This window comes from Salvia splendens, chromosome 3, assembly GCF_004379255.2.
Source record: "Salvia splendens isolate huo1 chromosome 3, SspV2, whole genome shotgun sequence".
Lineage (NCBI taxonomy): Eukaryota > Viridiplantae > Streptophyta > Magnoliopsida > Lamiales > Lamiaceae > Salvia > Salvia splendens.
In genome coordinates, this window is record NC_056034.1 from 9,918,514 (window position 1) to 9,933,137 (window position 14,624).

Below are 14,624 nucleotides of genomic sequence, written 5' to 3' on the forward strand. Positions count from 1 at the left end.
GGGAAAACTTATTTGTGGAGATATAAATATACATGGATGAATTGATGGGGGGCATGGAGATTAGGTCAACGATGGTTGTTGGGAGATAATCACGTGCCATGACTTGTCCTATACAGATGATCAAGATGGCTTACCATCCTCTAACTAATTTATCTAATCATGCACAACTATTTGTCGGAATTAATGCATATCTTCTTCATTTTACCCATCTCTTTCCTTTCCTTATTCCTAAATCTATTTACTTTCACAATGTATTTTGGTCTTTTATTTCTCCAAAGTCTCGTGTTACAGTCAAATTTAATGTAAACAGCAAGAAAAAGATTAACTTTCAATTTAATTAATAGCTAGCTAGACTTATTTGCATTCCCTTTTCAAATTTCAATACTAGTATTTTTGCCAGTTTTAACATGATTTCTAAATTTGGGCAACATAATATTCAATTTAAAAGCTGTATTTTCTAACACCTTAATTTCGATGGCAAATTGATATCCAAGCTTGGTACAAAGGGTTCAGTTGTACTATTTCAAAAGTCAAATCCGACTCCAACTTTAAATATAATCAATTCCAACAAATAATCTTAAGACCATTTTGTATTTTACATGTAATGAGTTGACACTAGTATTTTTCGCCCAATTAAAAAAATCATACAGCTCAAGAACACAATATTGAGAACATGGGTTGATGGCTAAGGGTGTCCACTATAGGGGCGGCGCCGCCCGCCCCCATTCCGATACCGCCCCGCCGGCCTATAGTGGAGGGAGCGTCCGCTCCTAGGCGGACGATTTTTGTTGGGGCGGACGGCACTCCGGTGAGTTATGTGCGAGGACGCGCCGGTCCTCGATCGCCGTGCCTATAGGCGTGTCGGCCTATAGTGTGCCGGCGATCGGCGCGCCGGCCCACCCCATTAATTTTTTTTCTGAAAATTCTACTATAAATACCACTCCACAACCACCCATTTTACACCATTTTCAAACAATCTCCATTCATTCACTCTCTACACTTTCACTCTCTAAAAATGCACGGTAGAGACGACGAAACACCCGGCACTGATGAATCGGGATATGATGCCTATCCTTCCCAGCTGTCGGGATATGGCGGCTATCTTTCCCAGCCGTCGGGTTGGAGTCAAACTCCCCTCCGTGGGGATCGAGTCCAACTCCTCCTCCATCTCAGCCGTGGAGGTCGAGTCCCACGCCCAAACCTTTTATGAGAAATTTGAGTCGGTCGGCGTTTGGAGATTACAGACCCAACCTCGACGCGGTTAACCATCCGCGGCCGGAGACCCCTTTCCAATCTAGCCAATCTCCTTTCACCGATGCAGATCGAGACGCACTGGAGACGATGATGGGCCTGCTCAGTCCGGGCGTACCGAAAACGCCTGCAGCACGCGTGGATACGCCCGTTCCGACGAGAGTCGGCGGGTCTGGTAGGGCGGGTGGAAAAGCAGTGGTGGCGGGGGCGGAGGAAGAGGCGGCAGCAGCGGTGGCGGCAGCCGGCAGTGGACGGGCCACGCACTACACCAAAGTAGAGTCCATTGTTGTGGCGCAGGCGTGGGATGCCGTCACATCGGACCCCATAGTGGGCACCGATCAGACTGAGGGGAGCTTTTGGAAGCGCGTCCTGTTGGCATACAACGAGTTCAAACCTCGAGGCGCCAAACCGCGTGACGAGGAACAGCTCTGCAAAAAGTGGTCTAGGATTCTTGAAGTTCGATTTAAATGGGGTGTGACTGTTGTGTTTCTTTTGATGGTGAATTCTTAGGTCAAGAGGATTTGCTAGAGCACAAGGTCTAGGAGATCATGAACTTTCATAATGTCGTCGTTGTCACAGCAACCCCCTACTTCAAAACCTCAACCCTCTACACTATTGGCTAGTATAGGGAGGTCGGGATCGAATCCACGAGGATGGAAGGGTTAGAATGCATTGAGAGGACTTTTGGATGGTTCGGCTGCTGCCACGCAACATGAGGGCTGAGTTTTAACTACTAGGCCTAAGAAATTAAATCTAGTCTATTCTAACTACCAGACCTGGAGAATTGGAAGCACGTAAAATATAAACGCATGCATGATTCGAACCAAATGCAACTGGAGAATATTCACCAACCTTCCTGGGTCAAGTAAAAGAGTTTCCTAAAGTAGCCAGACACAAAGCACGTAAAAGTAAGCGACAAAACAGATTTCCCTAACTAGCTACTGACAGAAAGCTGCGATTAACAAACTAAAGCAAACTCGACTATAACTACTGATCGACTTTATCTTCTTCAACAATCAAACACGAAATGAACAAAATAGGACATGAAACAGAGCATACTTCAAATCAAACAACGAATGCTAAGATTAAACTAAGAACTATCAGATCTAATCTACTGGACCAGGTAATCAGCAATAACAAAGTTTCCCATGCAGATCCAAACTTACGTACACAGATTCAAACAGTTAAAAGAAATCTAAGCTAGATCTATTAGATTTATCACCAACTAAATCAGATCCACAACTTCCAACACCATTTCAACTCCGATTCAATAGATCCTCTCTGATCTCAACGATCTCAACTCTGATCTATAATTCAATTGCGAAAAGCATCCAACTCAGTAAACAGAACAGTAAGCATCATATCCAAAACAAACTGAAAACGAAACTAGATTAACCATAAACTGCAAATCAAGTCACAAAATAGTCGCCGAATTTCCGGCAAGGAAATCGGCGAGATAGAGTACGTGCAAAAAGTAAATTGTTTCTTCGCTCCTTATAGGAGCGGTGTTACACTTCCAAACTGAACAAAACACCACAGTAAACTACCCCAAATCTCCCATGGAACCAAGTGCGTGAACTAAGTGAGTGAATTTTTTAGAGCGAGCCCAAAATACCCAAGTAAAGCATCCAACCCAGTAAACAGAACAGTAAGCATCATATCCAAAACAAACTGAAAATGAAACTAGATTAACCATAAACTGCAAATCAAGTCACAAAATAGTCACCGAATTTCCGGCAAGAAAATCGGCGAGATAGAGTACGTGCAAAAAGTAAATTATTTCTTTGCTCCTTATAGTAGCGGTGTTACACTTCCAAACTGAACAAAACACCACAGTAAACTACCCCAGATCTCCCATGGAACCAAGTGCGTGAACTAAGTGAGTGAATTTTTTAGAGCGAGCCCGAAATACCCAAGGAAATTTTCTAACTAAGTGCCTTCTTTCCTCTTTAGCTTCCTTGTATTTATAGGCGTGGCTCAAATCCCTAGGGCAACAGACTTCGTGATTTGACAATTGTGCCCTTAAGGATTTCGCTCTTTTTCTTCACTTTTTCTCTTCTATTTTCTCTGCCCTGGTGATTGCTCTCCCTTCTTGGGTCTGGCAGATTTTTCACGCGCCTGAACTTATAAATGCGCGTTAGCATCGTAGAAAACACAGAATTTATATCTAAAATAGATTAATGAAACGAGCCTTATCAATTCTGCATGCCACCAAGCGGTTCAGCTCCATATACGAGAACAACCTGCTCAGTGCTGAGAGTGGCCGAAGCGAAGCCGACGTGAAGGCATTGTCTATGGCCCAATTCAACACGGAAGGCTGGCCGAAGTTCACCATGTGGGAGGAGTAGCTTGTTCTCGAGCACTGTCCGAAATTCCGGGCCATCTGTGCGCAAGAGCGGGCAGGAGCTCCTGGGGCGAAGCGTACTAGACATACCATAGCCGGGGACTACAGCAGCGGCAGCGGCTCGCAATCATTCGACCTCAACGACGAGCAAACCGAATAGCCCTCCGCTACACACTCTAGGCGCCCACACCCTCCGGGACAACAGGCCTCTATCCGAAGCGCTAGAGTGGCTGGAAGTTCCTCCCGCCTATCGTCGATCGCGTCGGGATCACGCATCCCGCAGCCCGCCCCTATACCGCAACCCATGGCCCCTGGTCCCCACGAGGTCTTGAGGGAGAACCTAGATGTGCAGTTGTTGAAACAACTGCAGGACAACTGTCGTTTCTACGAGACCTCAACCGACCCCATCATCAAGGGTATATACTGGAAACTCATAGGGGAGATCCAGCGCCGGCTAGGCTTGTCTGATGAGGATTGTATTGGTGCAGCCGACAGCAGCGGACAAATAAAATGATAAGTGGCTAAAAATTTTTGGGCTATTGGAAGTGTCCACCTTATAGCCATGGACAATTTTTTTTTTAACGCGGACAAATAAACTGGGGCTATGGACAAAAAAAGGGGCAGAGCTATTGGAGTTGTCCGCCGGACACTCTAAAGGACCCTTTCATTATTTATTACCGACAAGGTTACAGTTGGGCAAAACTTTGAGCTTATTATTAATTAATTACTGTTTCCCACTCCATTTTTACTAATCATGATATATGAATGAATAACATGGTAGTATAACTTTGCCTAAACATATTAATTAGTCACATATTACACATAGCAGCATCAACGAAATCGCCCCCACACATATTTTACATAAAGTTTGAATATAAATGAAGGATGAAGATTGGATGAAAGGTTGTAGTGCGTTGTGTACGTGTACACAAACAGTTGCACTAGACTTTATTGTATGAAAACAACTCAAATATACTCCTATTACACTAACAAAGTTTTTCAAACACCATCACTTACCGATTGATATGAATAGGAAAAAGATTCAAGCTTTTCCAATTCTTGACTTTGAACTATAAAAAGTGTCCGACATCAATCTATCATTTTCGCCGACTTAAGAGAATTTCCATATCCTTGACTATTGATCAGTGTACATTTATGTTATTGTTCAAAGATTAATATATATAACACTATTATCTTGGGTACGTTTTCTTCGTAAAGACACACATGTATAGTCGAAATGCCAACGATTCTAGATAAAAGACAAACAGCGGAAACTGTAACGTAAGCAAGATGCCCAGCTCAAGCCACAGCACCAAAAAGGCTCCAGTCGTTCACCTTGAAACTCGAGACGGCACCTCTGAAGACCTCCTCCATCGGCATGCATCCGGACTGTGAAGCAGGCACGGCTAAGCCAGCACCGACTGTTGCAGCACTTTCACTCAAAGGGCTGCAAGAAGGGATGCAGAAGATGAGCCGGAAAGAAGAGCAGATACTAGAAAGCAGTTGGCACCTGAGAGAGAATCAATATGTGCAATTGGGTGGGAGTCGTAAAGAATCTACTTACTTTATCATCACTGGCTCATATGCAGTAATCAGAACATCAGTACCGACATCCTTGAGGCGTAAATTAGCTAGATAAACCTGGAAATAACGTATATTAAGGTCCCAGTTAAATATCTTGAGGCAATTCTCCTTGGAAGATGAAATGGCGAGTTTACCTTAACTACGTTTTGTGCATCTCTTCCCTGTCTACCTTTAGATATGGCCTGAAAATGGAGCGTAGCAACAATGAAGTCTGCTGATAAATTATTATAGGAAATAAACACCAAACACACAATGCCAACCTCAATATCCTTGAATCTCTTGCTAGATATTTAATGGTTGTACACTTGTACTACCTAGGCACTAAGAAACAACTCACACTAGTTCAATGATCTATATCAGGTTAGCAGAACTTGAATGTCAGCAAGTAGCAGAAGCAGAGGGCTTAATTGATGGCAATCTTGAATTGTTTGCAAGAAATTCAGTACTGAAAATGTTTTCGATAGACATGTTCCAGAAGTAGGGAGATAATAAATGGGGTGTGTAACTACTAACACAGGATCATGCAAGCAAATAATATATGAAATGATTATCTGAGGTTCGAGGAGAAGTGCGTTTTAACACAGTACATATTTCTTTTAGGGACAGGCTCCAGAGGGTTGAGTGGGCTGGTTAAGCTCTTTATATCACAAACCAGATACATTATGATATCACTCTTAATGCATACAAAATAGTACTAGTACCAATCAGTAAAAGACTGTACATACCATCTGACCAACCGCAGTTGTAATAACAGCAGGACTGTCTCTAAATCGTAGTGCATCGGCCTCAAATACACCTGATTGTTCAAGCACCTGGTTTATAGAACAAGCCGATGCAATTATTATGAAGGAAACTCAAGATTTTAAACTTATCAGCTATACATTTTATGTTTTTTATACAACAACATAAATTGTCAGCAAATAAGATCTAGAAAATAATTTATAGAGTGAAAATTTTCATCTCTGTCAATAAATTACATGATGACCGTGTTGTGTTACACTAACACAAAAGTTGAAAATAATAGAATTACAGATGCAGGATCATAACATCATTAACTTCAGTTCTCATAATTATGTTCTTCTGAATGAAAAGAAATTAATAGAAATAGGCCTTTAAATGAGCAAAATCTACATTACAAACTAAAGAACAGAGAAAACCTGTCATCAGCTAGTAAATGACAATGGTAACTAGATCTAAACTTAATTCCACTACAACAACCTGACTTCAAAGTTAAACCTGTATAAATTTTAGAAATATTTCATCTCTAAATCCTCAAGGACACACTAAAATCTTGAAAGACTCTGTCTACAATTTCTTTAGGATAAAATTGAAATTCACAAAACTTGGATTCCCTGATAGCTTTCCACAAAAGAAGTCATAGCATACTCAAGAAAAAGTTTTTATCGTGAAGTTCATTGATAAAGAAGAGATGCGTACTTAGTCAGTGTTAGTTAGGATTTGATTAGATTTTATTTATTAATTTACTTCTTTAATTAGTTAGTTGTTAGCAGATTTGAATTTTGAATTAAGTTGTTGCAGATTTCTCTCATTTTGTAAGTCTATATATTGAGGCTCTTTAAGTGGTGAAAACGATCTTTTGGAGAGATCAGAATTTAGACGGCGTAGCCGTGGCCTCCTTCGTGAGGATTGGCCTCCTTCGTGAGGATTATTTCTTGTTCCAGTTTGATTAGTTATATTGAGTTCCTTCCCTTTTTCGTTTATCTTCTTGTTCATTAGTCTCGAGCCTTTACTCCTAACAATTGGTGCGGTGAACGATGGTCAACTCTCGGGGAGATTCACGCCTAGACGGTTTGGAGAAGGCTACTGAAAAACTCAACGCCCAGCTCCAACAGACGAACGAACGGGTAGGGATGTCAATTTAGCCCGCAACCCGTGGGCTGGCCCGAATAGCCCGCCAAATTTATAGGGTTAGAGTTGAAAATTTCCAGCCCGATAAAATTACAGCCCGATTAGCCCGCACCCGATTAACCCTCAACCCGTTAGGGCCAGACCCGAAAACCCGATGGGCTGGCCCGGAAACCCGATAAAATTTCTATTGTTTTATTTGTTTGACTCTAATTCGACACTTCATTAATTATTTTATAATATAGATTACTGAAAAAATAACTTTCCATTTTATATATTAAATATATAAATTATATATATTAAGTTTTATTAATATAACAATAGATAAATGGATTAGAAACTTCAAATTCACTAAAAAATATATTTAAATTTCTAAACATGCTTTAAAATTTCTTAATGTTTATGTTTTATTTTGCATAAATCTCAAATATTAGTATTTGATCATGTTTATGTTTGAGTTTAAACATATATCTCAAATTTATCATAATTAAATATTTTACATTTTATAAATATAATTAATTTTAATCATTATTTATTAGATTGATCGCATGTTAATTTTATCGGTAGCAACCCGATTAACCCGATGGGCTAGCCCGAAACCCGAGCTTTTAGGGTTAGGGTTGAACTTTTATAACCCGGAAAAATCACAGCCCGACTAGTCCGCACCCGATTGACCCGAAACCCAAATAGGGTTGGCCCGAAACCCGATGGGCTGGCCCGATTGACATCCCTACGAACGGGTCTCGGCATTGGGGTCAAAACTCGACTCCATGATAGAGGAAATGCGTGCGGGTTTCGCGGCCCTCAACCACAAGTTCAGAGCAACGCCGGAGGACGGTGCTTCCTCTGAAAATCGGGAATCTAATTCGGTGTCAGCCGGAAACAAATCAACGTCGCCAATGCCAACTTTTGATGGATCTGAGCCTCTCGCGTGGCTCGCGAGGGCAAACCAATATTTCCTCGTCAACAAAACATCATCGGATAGACGTGTCGACGTTGCCATGCTCGCCATAGACGGACCAGCCAAGCCTTGGAAGCAATTGCTCGTTCATCGCTGCCCCTCCTTATCGTGGGACAAGTTTGTTCAACAGCTCTTGCAACGTTTTGGTGATACCATCACATCATAAAGCTGCGTCGCTGGCAATTCATCCAAGTACAGTAGTAAGGATCCTTTTTCTACTATCTATGTTGCAAAAAACCAGCCAAAAATTCCACCCATAACCAGCAATAATTCTGCAGCTATCCTACCCACCGTGACAACACCATTGCTGTCCTCTAGCCTGTCTACAACAGCCCTGCAGGAGATACCGCCTATTACCACGTCAACAATCCACCCTGATATCGATACCAAAGCGGACAATAAAACACCCCTACCCTTGGTAGTACAACAGCCTATTCATATTTCTGTTTTAGTGCCCCTGCCATCTCCTACCAATCCGCCTACACCAACAGTGGTGACAACACCGTTGTGGTTCTCGAGTGCTGATATTTCACTGTTTCAGCCCTTCTTCCCTTTGCTGCGACGTACAGTTCCTGCAGCTGCTGCCGGGCTGGCCACAATCATGTATCTACCTCTTCTTGTTCATGGGCACATTCCTTGGTTCAGCTTTTCACCTCCTGGCCAGAAGCATGAATGGGAGCCTCCACCGAACAATGTAATTGGTTTCAGTTTTGAGCTCAGCCTTGAGGGCAAGGCTGTTTTGAGAGTGAGGCAATTGATAAAGAAGAGATGCGTACTTAGTCAGTGTTAGTTAGGATTTGATTAGATTTTATTTATTAATTTACTTCTTTAATTAGTTAGTTGTTAGCAGATTTGAATTTTGAATTAAGTTGTTGCAGATTTCTCTCATTTTGTAAGTCTATATATTGAGGCTCTTTAAGTGGTGAAAACGATCTTTTGGAGAGATCAGAATTTAGACGGCGTAGCCGTGGCCTCCTTCGTGAGGATTATTTCTTGTTCCAGTTTGATTAGTTATATTGAGTTCCTTCCCTTTTTCGTTTATCTTCTTGTTCATTAGTCTCGAGCCTTTACTCCTAACATTCATAGTCATATAAGACAAACTTCCCATCACCACAACCTGAGGCTACATTTAGAGATAGGGATTTGAAATGCTAAATGGAGGATGATATCTACAACCAAATAACTCAAAAAACTACTCGAAATCACCATCGTACTGGAAAACTTTGTTCTGATGTGACCTAAGGTTGCATTTGGATTTGGAGCTATGGATTTAAAGAAAGGCTAGAAAATAATTGAAATCCCATCCAAGTAACTTTAGAACAAAGAAATTTAAAACAGAAAATAATACTACAAATCAGAAACATTTCCCAATCCAAACAACCACCAGAGTTGATATAATGGAATCCAAATCTAACCCAAGTACTTTAAGCCCAAAATAAGGCCGTAAAGATAACCTCTCTATCACCATCATTTAAACCAGTGCTATCACCAAAACAGCTAATTCGAAGCTAACATCAACCATGATAATGACAAACTTCTTTGACAAAGTATTAAATAACTAGTCATTAAACAACTGGTGATTAACATTAAAGAGAAAGTTCAAATGTGGTAGGGAATGGATTAGCAGTGAACTAAAACAACAAAATAACTCGATATTATCGACTTCCTAAACTTCACTAATTCGCTGGAGTAGCATGAGATGCAGACGATTGGTCCAATTGAGCCAAGTAGCAGCATGAAACTCGAAATCTTTACAGAAATTATAAGAAAAAAGAGGTGAGATTAAGAGCTCTGATTGTACCATTGCTCCTTCAGCATCTTGCTCATTAGCCAGGTCTTGAAGAAACCACGTGGCACTTCCCTGATCCGCCACATCTGTCTTCAAGTCGAGGAGCTCAAATATTAAGCTCCCGTCGCTCGTTGGATCAACAAAAACCTCCTACAGAAGCAATTTGATTGATAAAAGAGAGCCGATAAAATACAAAAGAAAACAACGAAATTGGAGGAAAGGCAAATTAAACATTCAGGAAGTCTCTGACCTGATGATCAGGAACTTGGCGCATGTTGCTTACGTCCTGCATAAACAGTAAATTGAAACTTCATTAAATCGAACAAATTAATTGTTTTTGAAAAAAGCAGTACAAAAGGGGAAATTAAACTTCAAAAGAAAAAAAAATAACGCATATAAACCTGGAAGCGAAGCGGAAAGGTGGAGGAGATGGCGCCACCGAAGAGTGGGCGTTGAGTGCATAAATCCGCAGGCATTCTACTCTGCTGCTTCAATCGCGGAGAAATTTGTAGAATTTTCTGCGCGCGAATTCGAAATTGGGGAGTGGAAGAGTGTGGGAGCTCAGAAGAAAGAGGATTTAGGTAGCGTTTGTTTTACACGGTGACTGGGTTTGAAAATTTATGTTTTAAATGAATTTAAATCAATTAAATACTATTCCTTCCATTCCGCGGCATTGAAGGTGTTTCTTTTTCGTCCGCGATTTAAGAAAAATTATAAATTAAGTTATTTAATTAAATGAAGAATTAAAAAATAAAAATGATAGAGAGATGAAAAAAGAATAAAGTATTATACAAATGAGAAGCAATGTATTGATTTTTTTACTTAAAAAAGAAAAATAACTCCACTACTTAATATACCAAAATGTTAAAATAATTAAATAACTCTACTACTATAAAAGGAGGGAGCACCACTTTAAAATCGAAGTTAAAAAATAATGGTGATGAAAATAGTAAGAATACTACTTATAAGAGTGACCACAATAGCACCGCTACGGCGGTGGGAAGACAGCCGAGGACCCGGCTGCGCCAGGTGGGAGGGTGGCGGTCGCGCGGCATAGCTGCGGTGGCATATTGTGAGCCGCGAGACCGCCGCAACGGTCAATTTCATTTTTTTTAATTCTTTAATTTTTATCTATAAAATACCTATCTCCAATTCACTTTTTTCATTTCATTACAATCTCAGATCTCAAAATTTTCTCAAATCCACTGTCCGAATTAAAATATACCAACAATTGATAAAATAATGTGAGGCGTGACGTGACTGGAAAAGTTTTATGTGGCTGAGGCATGACTGTGATGACCAGGCGAATAAGTTTTTTTGTGGTGGTGGCGTGACTATTCTACTATTGCGAACACCCTCACGAAGGCTTTGTAAAAAATGTTTTAAAATTGTAGCTTAACGATGACGCTATGATAGACTTAATTGCTTCAAAATTTTAAAAATAAAAAAAGAGATAGAAAAGAAGTATAAAAACATTATTCCAATTTGTGCGTTAATACTAATTTAACAATAAAAACACTTATAGATGTTTAAACATTTATTAATTATTTTTTATTTTATAATTTATCAAAAAAAATTAAAGTAAAAAAAAGGTTCTCACCCCAAAACTTCGACCATTCACTTGTTGTCACGACTTCATCTTAATTAATCATTGCATGTGTTATAATCCAAGAGCTAGCTTTATCTTCAAAATTCGTTGTTGACTTACAATTGGGCGAGTTTCAAAGGAGATTTTGAGGATTTGAAGATGGACTTCAAAATCACTAGTGTTTCGTCCTTCATTGTAAAAATTCGAATTCTTAGAAAAATATGAACTTAGAACATCGCAATACCTATCACAAATGAAATTCTAATATCATAAACCTTCAAAAGTTGTCAACTCTTAACAAAATATATGAACATATGAACAAACTGGTTGTAATTTTTAAGATCCAAAACTAATAAATTAAGTAATATTACATGCCAAAATTATGAAATTTGGACATATGTTTTATTCTCAAAGACTTATTTTTATAAAATTAATAACAAATGGATACACGGGTGAATGCTTAGGCCTTGAATGGTAGACTTGAAAAGCCTTGAAAACGCACTGTTCACAGCCTAGCATCCGCAACGCATCTCTTAATCGTCTTTTATCTCGTCTCTCCGAGACGAGACGGTTAAGAGACGCATTGCAGCGTCCCGTCCCGTCTCGTCCTTGTCTCGACGAGCGGCTCGTCCCTCCGAGACGGGCGGCCCACGAGTGGGCGTCGTCACGCTGACGCAATAAATTATTTTTTAAAAAAAAATTCGATTTTAATAAAAAAATTAAAAATTAAATATTTGTAATATGACCGTTCAACGGTTATTTTTTTAATTTTTTATTTATTTTTTATTTTTTTATTCTATAAATACTCTTCTTTCATTATCATTACACACACAAACACACATCTATTCTTCTCAAATCATCTCACTTTCCTCTCCAATTTTCATCTCAAATCATCTCTTTTATTCTTCTCCCAAATTTAAATCATCTATGGATCCATTATCATTACACACACAAACACACATCTATTCTTCTCAAATCATCTCCCTTTCCTCTCCAATTTTCATCACAAATCATCTCTTTTATTCTTCTCCCAAATTTAAATCATCTATGGATCCATTTGAGCAAATGCGTTGCATAATGGAAGAATCGCTAGCAAAAGATCGACGCCGGGAGGAGGAGGAAGCCGCGACGCCTCCAAGGCGATCCCTGGCTTACATCCATCGTAACCGGGAGGAAGCCGCCGCAAGTTGGTACGCGACTACTTTTGAGACAACCCGGTATGGGAAGAGACCTACTTCCGTCCCCGTTTCCACATGCGGAAACGGCTATTTATGCACATCGCAAATATGTTGGCAGCCCGGGAAGAGTTCTTCCAAGAAGGGTTCGACGCCGTTGGCCATCCCAGTCACACGACGCTGCAGAAATGTACTGCAGCAATCCGTCAGCTTGCTACTGGACAAACGGTAGATGAGTTCGACGAATACCTGCACGTCGGGGAAAGCACTAGGAGAATGTGTCTGATAAACTTCTGCAAAGGCGCCCGGGCAGCCTTCACCGACGAATTTCTTCGGAGGCAAAACACGACAGATTGTCAGTTTCTGCTCCGACTTCACGAAGAAGTGCACGGATTCCCCGGGATGCTTGGCAGCGTTGATTGCATGCATTGACAATGAAAGAATTGCCTTGTGGCGTGGAGGGGTCATACACGAGCGGCCACAAAGGCACCCACCCCACCGTTATACTCGAGGCCGTTGCCGACTACCGGCTATGGATTTGGCATGCGTATTTCGGGGGTCCCCGGATCGAACAACGACGTCAACGTGCTCAACCAATCCGACCTCTTCCCCGAAGTTTTGAATGGTAAAACGCCGACCATCTACTTCATCGCTAACAACCGGCAGTATAAAATGGGGTACTATCTTGCCGACAACATCTACCTTCGTGAAGACGTTCAACAGGCCGGTGAACGAAAAATAGGCTCTTTTTACGCAGATGCAAGAGGCTGCTCGCAAGGATTTGGAGAGAGCGTTCGGGGTTCTCCAAGCTCGCTTCAACATTATCAAAGCCCCGGCTCGTACGTGGTTTATGGAGAATATGGTCTACATCATGTATACGTGCATAATCTTGCACAACATGATTGTCGCCGACGAAGGACCTGAGGCGGGAAATTGGTTCGACCCTGAAACCCCGGGAAGCTCTACCGCAAGTAGTCCGCCTCACAGTGGAGTGCATCCGTCTATGCAAGATCGGTTGTCTATTCGGGTAAGGACACGTGATTCTACCGTCCACGCCCAACTCCAAGATGATCTAATGGAACACATTTGAGCAAACTTTGGCAACCAGTAGAGTGCGCGGAAGAAATTAAATTATGTATTTTTAATATTTTTTTAGGATTTTAATTATGTGTTTTTAAAATTTTTTTAGAATTTGAAGTTTTTATTTTATTTTATTTTATTTAATGAAGTGTGTTTTTATTAATTGAATTTGTTGGAAATAAAAAAAAAAAGAAATTGAATGAATAGTTAAGGGATGAGATAGTTAAGAGATGGTTAAGAGATGGAGGGTTGCAAGTGTTGTCTCTTAGTTAAGAGATGGGATGAAAAGTACACTGAGGCCCATGAATAGTGAAGAGATGAGACGGTTAAGAGATGGATAAGAGACAGCGTTGCGGATGACCTAATTAGCGTCCGATAGCTTTGAAACACATTTTCCCGACCCGATAAAAACATGGGCTTCCAGCTACTACTATCCTTGTAGGTTGTGTAACTCTTATCACAGCCGAAGGCATGTACAAGGATTGATCTTTTTCCCCCTTCTCCTGAAAACAAACACTTTATCCTCGCCTCTCTCCAAATTCAAGCAACTATTCACGAAATCATCATCCTCGTCGTTCTAAATTCACTCCTTCGACAAATTGGACTTGATCTCCTCATCAGTTTCGGCGAAATCGTAATTTATTTGGGCGAAATCATAATTCATTTGTTGAATTCAATTTGTTCGCGTCGAGGATGACGATTCCGTGAACAATCAACCCACTCAATCTCGCCTATGGAATAATCAACCCACTCAATTTCCATGAACAATCAATCCACTCCTTCGTCTACTTCACACCTCAATCTCCAGCAACAATTACCTCCAATTTCCATGGCGGAAACCCAATCAACCCACTCCGCCGAACCCAAAATCGGCTACTGCCCACCCCCACCCCCATCCTCCCGCCATCAAAGCCCATTTCCATCTCCTCACACACCCTCTCCTCCACTCCCCTGCCACTCCGACCTCCGCCGCCCTCTCCACAACT

At 40.9% G+C, this 14,624-nt stretch overlaps 1 protein-coding gene across 1 annotated transcript; it reads right to left on the bottom strand.

Moving 5' to 3' along the window:
- Positions 1 to 4,706: 4,706 nt before the first annotated feature.
- Positions 4,707 to 10,394, bottom strand: LOC121795387 (ran guanine nucleotide release factor-like). The gene is made up of 7 exons (XM_042193910.1): positions 10,197 to 10,394; positions 10,046 to 10,081; positions 9,808 to 9,945; positions 5,905 to 5,991; positions 5,314 to 5,361; positions 5,160 to 5,236; positions 4,707 to 5,042 (listed from the first exon to the last, which is right to left on the bottom strand). Exons 1-7 carry the CDS (start codon positions 10,269 to 10,271, stop codon positions 4,895 to 4,897), a joined length of 609 nt encoding a protein of 202 aa, XP_042049844.1. The 5' UTR covers positions 10,272 to 10,394; the 3' UTR covers positions 4,707 to 4,894.
- Between the last annotated feature and the right edge of the window lie 4,230 nt (positions 10,395 to 14,624).

Coding starts and splice junctions, on each gene's coding strand:
- LOC121795387 (XM_042193910.1), bottom strand. CDS start 10,271: ATGCCTGCGGATTTATGCACTCAACGCCCACTCTTCGGTGGCGCCATC. Junction 10,082..10,196: donor CCTTTCCGCTTCGCTTCCAG/GTTTATATGCGT, acceptor CTGTTTATGCAG/GACGTAAGCAACATGCGCCA. Junction 9,946..10,045: donor GCCAAGTTCCTGATCATCAG/GTCAGAGACTTC, acceptor TTGCTTCTGTAG/GAGGTTTTTGTTGATCCAAC.